At 46.3% G+C, this 14,530-nt stretch overlaps 1 protein-coding gene across 3 annotated transcripts in view; it reads right to left on the minus strand.

Annotated features, from left to right (window-relative positions):
- Positions 1–14,530, minus strand: part of LRP4 (LDL receptor related protein 4) — an 84,407-nt gene that overhangs the window by 22,037 nt on the left and 47,840 nt on the right. For all 3 annotated transcript variants that reach the window (XM_049825534.1, XM_049825533.1, XM_049825535.1), the window contains exons 3-11: positions 10,636–10,752; positions 8,475–8,588; positions 7,910–8,026; positions 5,320–5,448; positions 4,906–5,025; positions 4,650–4,775; positions 2,196–2,321; positions 1,613–1,747; positions 1,319–1,444 (exon numbers count right to left, since the gene is read on the minus strand). In XM_049825534.1, the coding sequence (XP_049681491.1) occupies positions 1,319–1,444; positions 1,613–1,747; positions 2,196–2,321; positions 4,650–4,775; positions 4,906–5,025; positions 5,320–5,448; positions 7,910–8,026; positions 8,475–8,588; positions 10,636–10,752 (1,110 nt within the window). The remainder of the gene's footprint in view (positions 1–1,318; positions 1,445–1,612; positions 1,748–2,195; positions 2,322–4,649; positions 4,776–4,905; positions 5,026–5,319; positions 5,449–7,909; positions 8,027–8,474; positions 8,589–10,635; positions 10,753–14,530) is intronic.

Consider the following 14,530-nt stretch of genomic DNA (forward strand, 5'->3'; position numbering starts at 1 on the left):
TACAAAACAAGTGATGCACAATGCAATTGCTCACCACTTGCCGACCAATGCCCAGTTAGTTCCTGAGCAGCGATCCTCCCAGGCCAACTCCCCCCAGCTTATATACTGGACATGATGTCACATGGTATGGAATACCCTGTTGGACACTTTGGGACAGCTGCCCTGGCTGTGTCCCCTCCCAACTCCTTGTGCCCCTCCAGCCCTCCTGCTGGCTGGGCATGAGAAGCTGAAAAATCCTTGACTTAGTCTAAACTTTACTTAGCAACAACTGAAAACATCAGTGTGTTATCAACAGTCTTCTCATACTGAATCCAAGACATAACACTATACCAGCTACTAGAAAGAAAATAACTCTATCCCAGCTGGAACCAGGACATACTGGCAGCAAGCAATCAACTCCCAAGTGCAAAACACTTCAGAGAGCTGTTTTCACATCCTCAATACACAGTCCTAACTCAAAGATGAGCAGTTTTAAACCTTTTGGCAGCAAGAAGTGTTCATTCCAGGTCCCACCTAAGCCTGCCTCCCCTCAACCTCTGAAACCATACCACTAGGCAGTTACTTAGCAGCTGGACTATAGTTTCCTTTTCATATATCCATCTCCTAGCCATACAAACACACATGCTCTACCACATCTTCTACCAAAGACAAGACAGTTAAAAGCTGCCTCAGCCAGATATAAACTCAGCAGGTACTTCCACTGCAGAGAAAAAAAAAAAAAAAGAAAAAAAGAAAAAAGAATATCAACATCCTTTAAGGATTTCATTAGGGGAATTCCTAATGAAATCTTAATTCTTTAAATGGAATTTCTAATTCCTCATCTCCTACATTAGAGGAGCTGAGGAATAAAATCAAACAAGTATGTAGATGCCCTTAAAAAACAGCAGATGTCCATAGAGCAGCCACTCACAGCATTCAGGACTAGTGAACTGCATCAAGAGTCAAACCACAAAGAGCTGTGATAGAACCTTACTGACTGGAAAGGTTAAGACACTTCCTGAACAGAGACAGAGGCAGGAGGTTGTTTTTGTCCCAGGTTCTGGGTCACCAGGAATGACAAGGAACTAAGAAAAGAAGGCAAGGGCTGTCCTGCTGGCAGGGAAAGGAAACAGTGAAGTATCTCTCCATGGTCAAAATCACACAAAATTTTCACAGGCATTCACCAACAACCCGGGCATATCTAATACAAATCCAGGTACTTCCTTTTCGTCACATGTTGGCTTGGTGAATACCATAATGCTGCCAATGAAGCATTAGAGACAAAATTATGAGAACTGGACCAACACACACACCAGAATAAGGCTGAACTCCTCTTTACCTAGAGCTTTGCAGCTACGCTTGTCAGGTCTCAGCTCATAGCCTTGCTCACACCAGCACTGGAAGCCTCCTTCGCTGTTGGTACAGCCTTGGCTGCAGTAACCTTCCTCAGCACATTCATTCACATCTGCGTGTTACAGACAAAGGGAGAAAATTACCATTAGATCATCAACAAGCCAGGCAATCTAACCGATACCTTGCTTCTGCTTTCATGCTCTGATTTGCACCCTATCATAGCCATCAACCTCAAGCACATCAAAGCAGCAGGGAGGAGGCTACTGCTCTAAAAACCCACCTTGGCATGATCGGCCATCTTCCAGGAGCCTATAACCTGTGTGGCAGGTGCACTGCACCATCCCTCGTACCATCTGGCACTTCTGAGCACAGCCACCATTGTTGACATTGCAGTTCTCCTCCCCTGTTCGTGGACCTGTGAAAGGAACACGTGAAGATAACTGAGCTGAAACCACAAGGCAGCTGCTTGTGTCCTCAGCTGTTAGGCAGCAGTCACCCTTCAGAACAGGCTGAGCAATATGGGGAGAACACAGACTGTGCTGGAAGCTGCCTCTTCACAGTCAGAACTCTCCCCTGCAGGCCACAACTACAGGGGACAACAAAGCTCAGAATAATATGCTTTTAGGATTTACTATCTCTGCAGACAAACTTTGATATGTGAGATCATAATCTTCTCCCCATTATTCCTTGTCTGCAGTATGTAACTGGCAAAATCACCAAGGCCGCCTTTCTCAGTCTTCAACTCTGTCCCATTACCACAGCCCAGGTTTTCTTCCTTACACACATCCTTCAGCAACACCAGATAGACTCACACACAACACAGTGCATCCATTTATGTTTAAGACTGAACTTGGAGGACTTACGGCAGTTTTGATGTGGGCTCTCATCACTGCCATCTCCACAATCATTTGCTCCATTGCACAGCTTCCTCTGGCCAATACAACGCCCGTTCCCACACAGGAATTGGTCTGGGGCACACTGAGGAGTCCCTGCAATAGAAGAAGGGGAAAGTAAGCACACCACAGCTTACTGATGGAACAAAAGTCATGGGGAAGAAAAGGATATAGAACGTTTTCTAAGATTTATTACAAACTTTACACATGAGCACAAATCCTTTACTTCCTTGAATTCAGCTCATCTTGCACTCCTTACTGCTCCACATACCTTTATGCTGATTTGGAGGCCTGAGAACTGTCCTTCAGACTGAGTCCAGTGTTGCTTTACTGGAAAGTTCAGCTATTTAGTTTCTCTCAGAATGACTGGAAGGTCCTGGCTTAGTTCCCTTTGGTTCCAGATTCCACAGCCCTACTCAGCATGTGCAGGAGAGGAGTCAGTTCCTCACTTTAATCATCTGATATGTCACCCCAGCATGGCTATGGATCTTAAACCTGCCCAGGAATGAGTGTCTTGTCCAGCCCTAACTGCACTGTGATGGACTTGGAATGAGATTTACATACATCCTTGAAATCTGAGCTCAGGCAACAGGATTTCACATGAGCTACACGCTTCAACTTCTGCTGTTGGCAGGGACACTCTACAGAACTCTTGTAAGTAAAATAATACTGTTTGTAGGGACTTTGCCAATCTGATCATTTCTTCAGCAATAACTGCATTGTCCAGTTGCCTCATTTCTTGTACCTCTTAAGCTGACTTGGTTAGTGGTTTCCAAATCACCACCCTCTGATAATCATAAGAAGACAACAGGACAATACAGTTATCGGCAAAGAAACAATTAGATTGGCAGACTGCCTCTAAGCAGCATGGAAAAGGGTAGTTGTGAGATTAGCAACAAGTACAAATAAGAACTAACAGACACGGCAACTGGGAACATAAAACCAAATCACATGCAGATTCATTCACTTTTCAGAGCACAGGAATGCTTTATATGAAGGATTCTGAAACATGGACTGCATTTGCCATATCGAACGCAAAGATCCTTACATCAGCTGGTCTCCTAGTGTTCTAGGAATCTTCTCTCTATTGCCAATAAAAATATAATTCTGCTCTAAATCCAAGAGGTGACACAGGATTTTAACTCTTGCTACAGACACTGAGACAGCACACTATGTCACTCAGATGAGCCAGTAAACATTCTGCTTGGAAGCCGTAAGTTAATTTTTACCTGCTGACTATCACCATAGACCTAATGCAGAACTGCACAACTAACCTTACAGTAACAACAGCTGTACTCAACCACCTTGGGTTTCATTTGACATGGAGAGGTTGAATTTTAGTGGCTCTAGAAGTTTGACTTGGCTTCTGGGTGGCAACTCTTCTTTCAATACCTCTAAATACCTTTGTTATCAGGATGAGGAAACTGGGTTACCAGCTTGTCTTTAAATACAATTGCTTTTTCCAGAATCACCACCATCTCCTGCACACTGGTGCTCGTGACAGCTGAGCAATCTAGAGCAGCTGCTCTTGAAGGGCTACAAAGTGTGCCTCTCCAGGTCCTCTGAGCTCAGCTGTCCTTGTAGAACACCCACTCTCCCCTCCTCAACAGGCCCAAACAAGGGGTACAGTTTCACAAACCCCTTTTGTCAGCCCTAAACCCACTGTTTAAAATACACTGATCCAGGAGGGTCAGTATGCGCAGCTGGGCTCCACTCAGTGGGATGAATTCATGGACCAGTACACACTATTCCTCAACAAGGCCTACAGACATCCTGAAGGATTTAAGAAAAATAGAAGATTCTAGATATTCCTTGAATCCTACCATAACACTAGGGTCTGTTGAAACCCTCCTCTTCTCCATAACCACTATTATATAAAAGAATGGCTATATATGAAATGAGAGAGAGAGAAAGAGAGAGAGAGACTCCTGAGCAAATATCTAAAGGAGGAAGGTGACACCCTTAACCTCTAAAACAAAGACTTTATCCTTCACTTCCACAAAATGCCCTTTTTGATTCCACTGCCTGCTAGAATTGCTTAGCAATTTCACAAGGCAACATGAAAGCTATCCAGAACTATCTAGAAGGCATGAGTTATCCATTTAACAAAGGTAGCAACTTTGCACACTAGTAATGCTTCCAAGTCTGAATGGAATCATCTCAGACCTTTGTGGTAATTCATAGCGTAGGGACAGTACAGGAAGATACAGGGATCTGATATTTGACAAGAAAACACACTTAAGTTAGTTTAAGCACACAGACCTGCACCTGTTTGCAAGCATATAAGATAGCCTATAGATCCCATTCTTCGGGAAGGATGGAAACTCTAGGCTGAACTCAGTGAAGCAATCCAAAAGAGACTTCACTACCTATTACCTCCAGAATGAAAACAGTAGCTATAAGCAGCAAGGCAGCAGGCCAAACCTGTGTTCTCACAGTTCTCCTCATCACTGTTGTCAGAGCAGTCATCTTCCCCATCACAACGCCAGGACAGACGGACACATCGCCCTGATTTACAGCGGAACTGGTCAGCTGTGCACATAGATGTAGCTGAGGGACCAAAAAAAGAACATTAGATGAACACAAAGGATCACAAGAGACCCAATTCCAAAGCTAACAATCCCAAACACTCTTTTTCATCCACAGAAACTGAACACTTCCACCAGTTTCCAGCACTCACTGCAGTTCCTCTCATCTGACTGGTCATCACAGTCGAAGTCTCCATCACACCTCCAGCCAGCGTTAATGCACAAGCCACTGTTGCACATGAACTCTCCAGAGCGACAAGGCTGGTGAGATGCTGCAGAGATGGTAAAGAATATAAAGAGCAAACTCAGACCAATGTAACATCCCCAAAGCCTCTCAGCACCACCCTTACACTCCAATATTGTGGATCTTGGTCCTGAATATGACTCCTCCTGGAAACTGCTTTAATTCACTTAATTCACATAAAAAAATAAATAATAAAAAAGCCAGCTTGCGTATGAACAATTAGATTGCCATCTACACTGCAATGCGTCTCCAGCCAATGCAAAATCCATTTAGGCTTGCAACTCATATGCTTGGACCAGTTTATCACCTTGCACTAACTTACAGCAGTCAGATTCATCAGACCAGTCCCCACAGTCATCGTCGCCATCACAGTGGTAGATGTCCAAGATGCAGCGTCCATATGCACACTGGAACTCCTCCAAGCTGCAGGTGGCAGCTGGAACATCTGATGCTAACAAGGGAACCAAAGAAAAAATGCCTGAGGTGACAGGATGCAATCCAGTTTAGATGCAACCTTCTCAAATAATGGACTAGCAAGTATTCAATGGAAATGTGTTGGAAATTACTAGCCATTGCTGTATATCTCTGCATGACTTGTATTACTGAGAGGAACTTAAGTGTTGTTTGTGCTTCACTGAGAGGCAGCTTAAGCCTATATATAAAGACACTCATGCAGACAATCCATTTAAAATAATAATAATTAAAAAATTACATAGGATGCTAGTCTATAAACACTAACTTTTCAAGAGCCATTAAGTTCTGAGAAGGAAACGGCTATGAAGGAAGGGGCTGATGGGAGAGCAACAAAAAGGATCCAAGAGTGTCACCTTCTGTCTTGTGCTTGAGAAACTATATCTTAGTGCCCTCCACAAAGTGTTTAAATTGTTTATTAAACCTGAAAAAGGTAGATACAAACACAGATGGAAAAATAAAGATACCCTTTAGGATAGGTCTATATTAAGGACCGAGGCATGTCAGAATGCAACCTTAAAGTATGGAATGATTCCTTTAAAATTTTAACAAAAATAAGCACCTGAAGACTAAAGGAAGCAAGCAAGCAGCAAGGTGCCCAAGTCTGAGACTAACCTTTGAGGATTTCCCCACCTCCCTTTCCTCTCAAGCTGTCACCAAAAGAAATGATAAGGAGCACTGCCAGACAGATGACCCCGGGCAAAGCCCAACAAACTCATAGTCAAGAATTTACCCACTGTTGTCTGTTTAACAGTACACTATGTGGGAAGGGATGAAAAATACTGAGTCCCACACAACAGAATTTGACACCTCTTCTCATACTGTCCAGAGAATGAACTGCATGTTCAGTTTCAGGCATATGAGTCTTCCAGCTGAGGAGCTCTGAAAACAAATCCATTAAACAAAAGGGAAAAAAAAAGACTGACAGTCTGGGAAGTGAACTACACCTGCCTCTCCAACCTGAAGTAGTGGACACAGCCTGCAGGCATGCAGTAAGAGCTTTAGTTCAGCGAGCATCCAGTGGCTAGATACTAAAATGTGTGTTAACGTGTGCCTCACGAAAGGAACCTGAAAGGAGTGTTTGGGTCTCCTTGAGGAGAAAATGAAGCCAGCAACTTACATTCTCATGTAGTGTGATTCAATTGTCACTCCCCCCCACAAAAAGAAACACACACACACACAAGAAAAAAACACACAAAAAAGAACAGTGTAGTCCCACCTTGTCCCACCTTGTGAATGACAAGCAGGATTGGAGATAAGAAAAAGATGACAACCGCATGGAGGAAGATAAGACAAAGGGAGGTAGCCAAACTGAGCTTCTCAGTGAGTTACTTAAAATGCCTTACAGAGACAACTGCCACCCAGGACTGGAGAAGCATTCCAGGTCAGAGAAGCAGGGGTGCCAATTCTGGGTGCCCCTCCACTCCCACAGGAGACAAGGTTGAAACATCTCCCCTCCCTTCTCAATGGCCTATTCATGGCCTGCAGGGAAGTGACAGACAAGGGAGTGAGAAAGGGAAAGGGGGAAAGGAGAGGGAGAGAGGCTGGCTTCCTCTTAGAGCCCTTTCCTCCCTTAGAAACGTTTGCAGCCCCTGGCTCCCTGCCAACTCTCATTATCTGGAGAGATAAAAGACGACTCCCCCATGCATCCACTCCCCCTGCCCTTCAGGAGCTGGCGGCCCTGATCCCCCTCCCAGAGCCTTTTGAAGTTTCCTGCTATCTAGAACAAATTCTGCAAAATGCCTTTGAAAGCAGGGTGGGGGAAGGGACCACTGCAACTTCCACAGACACCCACAGTGCTCACAGATACAGGAGAGAGGCAGTGGGGGTTAGCAAGGGACATAATAGACTCCTGTCCCACTTGCTACAAGCCTGTGAAGGTGGACGAGAAAAACAACTGTTGTGGGCTCTCATGGCCCCCCTTTCCCATCAGTCACTTTTCGGACAACATCCTCCATAAAGCATCTGAGTGAAGAGAGGTTGGTCACGCAGGCAGCCCCTGCAGCATGTCAGCTGGGGACGTGCAGTCCCTGAGGATGCTGTCAGTGGGCAGAGCGCCCCGCAAAATTTCAGGCAGGAATCAGACATGAGGAAAAAGAAGGGAATAGTTTTCTCCCCTTCCCCCCTGGCCCCCAACTCCTACAGTTTTGTAAAAGCTGTATTCAGTAAAGCATAAGCCTCCTGCTCCTGCTCAAGATCACACAGCCATGGGAAGGAAGAGAGGAGCAGTCAAGCACAGACGAAGTATGCCTGTGAGGTAACACAAGAGATACACCATTCTCTTGTGCCCTCTGGGGTAGGCAATAGAAGGCAGCATAGCTGCCAGTACAGGCAGGACTAACTTGTTTTTGATCTTTGCTGCAGAAAACGTGCCAAACCCCAAGACAGGAGCAGGTCCAAAGGGCTATTTCCTGTGGTTACAAAGCAAGGAGAGCACTTACGGCAATTCTCTTCATCTGAGCCATCCTTGCAGTCTGTGTCACCATCACAGAACCAGTGCTCAGCTATGCAGCTACCGTCACTGCAACGAAACTCCTTCTCCGAGCACTTTCTCATATCTGCAGAGACAGCAACGCAAACAAAGCCTTGGTTTTTCTCACGAGTACCCAGGAAACAACCGCACCATGCTCCCAAAGCTCCTAGGGCACCCACAAACAAGATTGCTCATTAAACCATACATACCCGTGTCATGCAGTGCCTGAGCAAAAACATCTTTGTTCATTTAACTGACAACACAGTGCTGGATTCAAAAGGAATCCATGGGACTTCACAATGGCATGTCAAGGAATAACAGGTGTCAAGTGATTTTTGCCTGGCAGGTAAGCCACACAGCCTGAGATCCCAAGTAGCCAGCCCTGGGAACAGAATATCCCACAAGCCCAGCCCAGACAAGCCAGCTGTGAGCCATCACCATGCTCAGGGGATCCTAGAACTGCACAGGTTAGAGTCTGTGCAACCCCTTTTAAAGCACTGTCAGGGCAGCATTTGTAGGGCCACATTACTCACCACACTGCTCATCGCTGTTGTCGCCACAGTCGTTGTCACCATCACAGTGCCACAGGCTGCGGATGCAGTATCCATTCTGACATGAGAACTCATCTTCCTCACACTCCCGTGGAGCTGCAGGGACGCAATGGAGATAAGGTGAAGGGAAGGCAAGGCAAGAAGATTTACCTTGCAGAACACCAAATCTGTGACATATTACAAATTGAGCAACATCATCCTCCAAGGACTCCATAATGTTGGAGAGCCGATTCCCCTTCCCCTAACAATACCAGGAGGGCCACTGTGAGGTTTCTTGAGTGTCTCTCTTCCACTCCATCCACAAGTCAATAGTACAGCAGGCTCTAAAAGTTGAGAACATGGCTTGGAGGAAGTACCTGGAACAGAACGACGGAGCCACCCGTCCTGTGCTGGTATTCTAGCACAGCCCCAAGCGAGGCTCAAGAGCTCCCTGCACAGAAAAAAGGCAATCCAGGCCTCTTTTTAAAGGCATTAATAGGCCCTATCATTATCTAACAAATAATTGTTGGTAGAATTGCATCTCCACCTTCTTTTCACAACAATGCCAAAGCTACGTTCAAAGGAAAGGAAATGTTCATTGAAAAAGGAGAGAGAGAATTTAAGCTTCCTCTTCTGAATATCACAGTATTTGCAGCCTCATTCCACCCTCTTTGCCAGACTTCTAAAGAAGCTTGTCTGTAGACCAGTAAGGAAAGGAAAGGGACTGCAAAATTTGCACCTGAGGACCTCAATCCAACAAAAACCCTCCTAGTTACATGCTAGTCTGAACAACCCCCTGTGAGTCTCTTATTCACAGAACCTTGCCTTCCTCCTTTTATTAGTCTCCAAACCTTTTGACCACACCCATCTCCACTGTTGTCTTAGATATGAGGGCATTCCAACTTTTTCTGAAAAACAGAAGACCAAACAGACCCCGACCTATACACCTCTTCTTTCATGAAAAACCTTTGAACAGAGTGGAAAACTGAGCTTAGTCCTGTGATCCAGAGCATCACAGAGGATGTCAAACCCCTGAACCTTGCTTCCCAGCCCTTTGCCCAGAAGGGCAGGCAAAAATCAAGGGCATACTGATGAAAAAGTGAATTCATTTCCACACAAGTATTGGACACAGGATACTTTACAACCAAGAGCTTTATTTTTGCATTTCTTGAGATGTGGTTCCTCCATCAGAGCCACTCTGGGGCACCAGGCACACAACTTTTTTTTTGGAATTCAAGGGCTATAAAGTAATGTTTATTAAGCAGCTGCAACCATCTCAACCAGACAGCAAAACAGTTCTGCCCCTAACTGCAGCCTGATGCCAGCCCTAGCAACCAGTGCAGTTTCAGAGAAGCTGAAGCTCCAGTGCCACATAACATGCTGGTTCTCTGGCACATGCTGCAAGTACAGACCTGATGATGTGTCGTGGAGAAGGAAAGTTGTATCCCTGAACACCTTTTGCTAATGGAAGCCAAGTACAAGTAACCCCTGTCCTCAAAGGGGAAAGGAGGGGGCTGAACTCTAAAGACTCAGGCAAATTTCCCTCTATTTTAATAATCTGTAGAAGCACAACAGCAGTGCTCACAGCTAGCAGCCTGGCATGGCAGCTCTTTTGAAGATGGCACCTCACTTGGCAGCAGTCAGTCAGCTTTCAGGGTAACTGGTCTCTGCGTGGGCAGCATCCTTACAGCATCTCCCTCTCCTCAGGGAGCTCTCTTTGAAAGGAGAGGATGCTGGGGACAGGCCGGCACAGCAGAAAAGTCAGACAGTGGAACCTGAGGCCCCAGGAAGTCAGCCAGACAGGCAGTTCAGTAGGATTTGGCAGGGGTTAGGTGTTTCCACGAACAGGGGAGGACACAGCTCAGGGAAGTGCTTCATGGGACATTAACTAGCAGGGCTGCAGGGCATAAACGGTTCTCCAGCTGGATGGAGAAGCATCCCCTCCCCCAGGACACGCAGCTGAACAGCAAGCCAGGTACCAAGGTGTCAGGGCTTACAGGTATCAGGTACACACCTCTGTCAGAGGCAGGATGTAACTTATTACAAGCCAAAGGTCTGATTCAGTGGATAAACTCTTACATTCCTGTAATAAAAAGGGTCAGTTTTCCCCAGCCATGGCAGGCAGGCATGACACCCACCCTCTCCCCTCAGAGAGGTGACTTACGGCAGTCCTGTTCATCAGAATCATCCTCACAGTCATTGTCTCCATCGCAGACCCATGACCGGCGGATACACTTCCCGTTGTCACAGTGGAAGTCCAAGGGGGAGCAAGTGGGCAGCACTGCAACAGCAAAGAAACACTTCATGGAGCTGCAGCCAGCTTCCTTCCTGAAAGTGAAGTTCCTTCCCTCCTGAGGGAGGAGGGCTACACCTCTTAGAAACAAAAGACATAAAACGTCAAGTCATGAGGAAGAGCTCTTCCTCAGATGGGGTGCCAGGGTAGGTCTGTAGCTTGGCAGTCTCTCCTCTCCAAAGAAGCCCTGACCTTTCCACAATAAAGTAGCCACCACAATTCTCCCACTGAGTTCCTTTTTTCTCTTTCATCCCTGAGCCTGCTGCCCTCCCATAACTGCGCTTGTTTTATAACAACCAAAACTACATTATCAACATCTTTCCTGCATGCTTCCCAGTTCAGTCCATCCTGTTTCTATTACACAGCAAGTTCTTTAGAGTGAGAACTATCAGAAGCAATGGTTTTGGGAACAGGATTTCACAAGATGCACACTACAGTGCGTGTTCCAGCACAGGGACTCTGCCAACGTTTTTGTCTAACAAACCTGCAAGGAGAAACTTAGAGGCAGAAATGCACTGCTGGGGATAATTCGCTGTACCTCAGGTGTGGGCAATAGAGTCCAAACCCTGCTAGAGGTCTCCAGAAGGGATGGAGGAAGGGGGCAGACATCAGATGATGCTTGCCTACACAGGCGTCTGCTGGCAATCAAGTGGAACCACAAATCCACAGTGTTTGAAGAGGCCTGGAGCCACAAAGCTGGAATTCAAGGGGTAGCATCAGCCCTGTCCTTCCCCCTCCACAGATGAGAGGAACACTCAAGCCAGGGAGGTTCATGCTTTTAAGTGCTGCCAGCTGTGGTAGGGAAGGGGCTGCACAAGACTGTTTCTGACAGGTGTGTTCTCCAAAGAACAACGTTTGCTCAGCGACGCGAAGGGGCGAGGGCTGGAGAGGCTAGCGCCTGAAACCCTTTCATCCCAGCCCAGCTTGCCGACAGCATCTCCCATCTGTCACCAGACAGGCCAGCCCTCTTCTGCTATGCTGCTACTTCTTCCCTTGCCAACGCTATCCTGCAGGTAGGAGCGCAAGAGGAGGGAGGCGGGTAAAAGAAGAAGGTGAAGACAGCAGCCACATACACGAGGAGGGGGATTTAATAAGGAGAACACATAGGCACATTTTCAGCGATTCCAGCTTCCTCAACCCTCTGTTTCCCCTCGGGCCAGGACTGCTGCCAATGTCCTGTGAAAGCAGCATGGATTACACTATACAGAATCATTTACTGCTCTCCATACCAAGTCCTCCAACATTGCTTGCTAAGAGCCTGTCCTAAAAGCCTCCTACCCTAAGAATACACTAGTGCAGTTAAATTCAGACTTGCTCTAACATCTCTTTTCCTAACCACAAATTCAGATCATCTTCTCAACCATTTCTGCAGCATGGCAGGCATAGGCATCTCTGTATCTAAGAGGACATAATTGCAGACACCACTGTTCTCAACGCTGAACCCGGCACTAGGTGACAAAATACAGAATCTGGCACTGGCCCTTGGGAAAAGGTTCTTCCCATCATGTCCAGGATGCCCCACACAGATATATGTCCAGGTCAGATCCAGCTACTTCTAGACCGCAGAGAGGTATGAAGGAGAGGGAAGCATACAGATCTGTATTTTCACCCCACAGGTTTGAAAGTACCCTGGTCTTCCAATGGCTGACCTGTTTCCTTACACTGAGCTTTCTCTGAACACCCCTGTGCTGCTGCATCAAAATGGAGAGGGAGCTTGCCCTTCTTCCCCAGGGCAGGCAGAAGGGGAAAACACTCCAGCTCCCAAACTCTGCTTCCAAACAAAACCAAGACAGATCTTTGGATTCAGAGGGTCAGTCCCACAGATCAGCCCTCTCTTCCCCAAGCCCAACTTCCACACACTGCATGCTGAGCAAACCTTTCCTGGCCTCAGCTGCAGTTTCAGGACTAAGACCATCCCCCCAGCATATGCTTTTCTGTCTGCTCTCCCCAGTCCCAGCGTGACTAATCACCAAAGGACTGCACAGGAGCCACCTGGAAGGGAATTTGCACGCTGACTCTCCAGGGGAGAATTCTTCAGGCTCCCAGAGGGTTAGGCCATTAGCACTGGTTCAGAGCCGATACCATTATCCCACTGAACCGCTGCATCCCTTCATGAGGCAAGGACACAAAATGAAATTCCACCCCTACAGGGAGCAGTTCAGCCAATTTCATACTCCCCCTAAAAATAAAAATTGAGTTTCAAGCACAGGGGAGGGGAAGCAGGGGGAAGAGGGCGAAACACAAACTGCCACTTACAAAGGAGGACCTAATTCCCACCCCAGCAGACAGCAAGTGTGTGCCAGCCCAGACAACACCAGGGGGGAGATAAATCCCCTTCTACAGGAGCTTTCCTTTAAAGGAGGAAGAAAAACCACAAACCCACTTAAGAAAAAAAATAAAAAAATTAATGAAGGCTGATGTCTCATAGAGCAGAGGAACTGCCAATGGGATCAGGGCAGGGATCCACGTAAACTTGTAACCTGAATCTAATAATGGTCAGAAGCAGATGCTTCAAAAGAAAATGCAAGAGATTCTGGGAGCAGCTTTCACACAGGGGCAGTCCCTTCCTAACCCCCTCTTGCCAGCTCTGCCCTCCCAATCCACGATCCTTTCTTCCCATTAAAAAGCAAACTGCCTACACAGAAACATTCCTGTGTTTCCTTCTATTTGTTCTAAATGCATCAGGCTTCAGTTCCACTGTATGGCACTTTGCTCTAGGGTTGTTACTATTCAGCCCTTCTGTTGGTCATTTATTACTTCATATTTTGATGAGTTTTATACCCATGGAGTTAAAGCTGAGGGCATACCACTACCCGAGAGTTAATGTTTAGTACTGTTGTAAATAAATCCAAAGTGTTTGGAAATGTGAAGTTAACAGGAAATTCAAAAGTTAAGAGGTCACACTTAGAACACTGAAACAACCTCCACTATATTTTGTCCTGACATCATGGAGCAGCTATACAATTTGGTAAGTGTATTGCTTTAACTCATGTAACTCATTTCAAAAGCCACACTTCCACGGTCAGAAGAAGAGTATATGGCAATACAAATGAAGCAGTAGGAACTCCTTCCACTACCAGAGATGGAGCAAGACCTCTCTGGACGATTAGCATCTAGGAGACTGGAAACAGAACCCCTATATTCTCTTCCCAGCTTGGTATTGACACTTGCATGACCATGGCACAGTTCTGTCTCTTTAGCCCACTTCCCCAACTTGTAAAATAAAGGATATTTATCACTTCCTAAGAAAGATGCAAGTCCTTTGTAGGCACTGCTTCCACTGATGAGAAAGTAATCACAAATTGCACTAACATGCTTTCACCACTACTCATACCAGGATTAGGTAATGCAACAGTAAACACAGTTAAGCCTCACCCCCCCTTCCCTGCTCAATTCCAGCTTGATCTCTCCATATCTGTGCAAAGAAACAATATTTTTCTAAAAAGAGATGAGCAAAGGCAATTCCTAGGATGAAGGCAGACAAATGCCCAGAAAGACAGGGACTAACTCATCTCCCTAGGCAGAGCAGAGAGGCAGGATGGGGAAAAAGCCCAAGGAAGGGAAGCTGGTGGGAAGAGCTAGGCTGAGCAGCAACAGCCCAAGAGAGCACATCTGTCAACTGACAGTGAACAACACAAAAAGGCCTTTGAACTTCCAACCATTTCCCTGAGCTCATCCCTCTGCATGGTCACACTGGACATCATCCAAGGTTTCAGCAAAGCTAGGTCTATCGTAAGCCTGCTATTCCTCCCCCTCTCCCAACTCC

Source organism: Accipiter gentilis, chromosome 22 (genome assembly GCF_929443795.1).
Source record: "Accipiter gentilis chromosome 22, bAccGen1.1, whole genome shotgun sequence".
NCBI lineage: Eukaryota > Metazoa > Chordata > Aves > Accipitriformes > Accipitridae > Astur > Astur gentilis.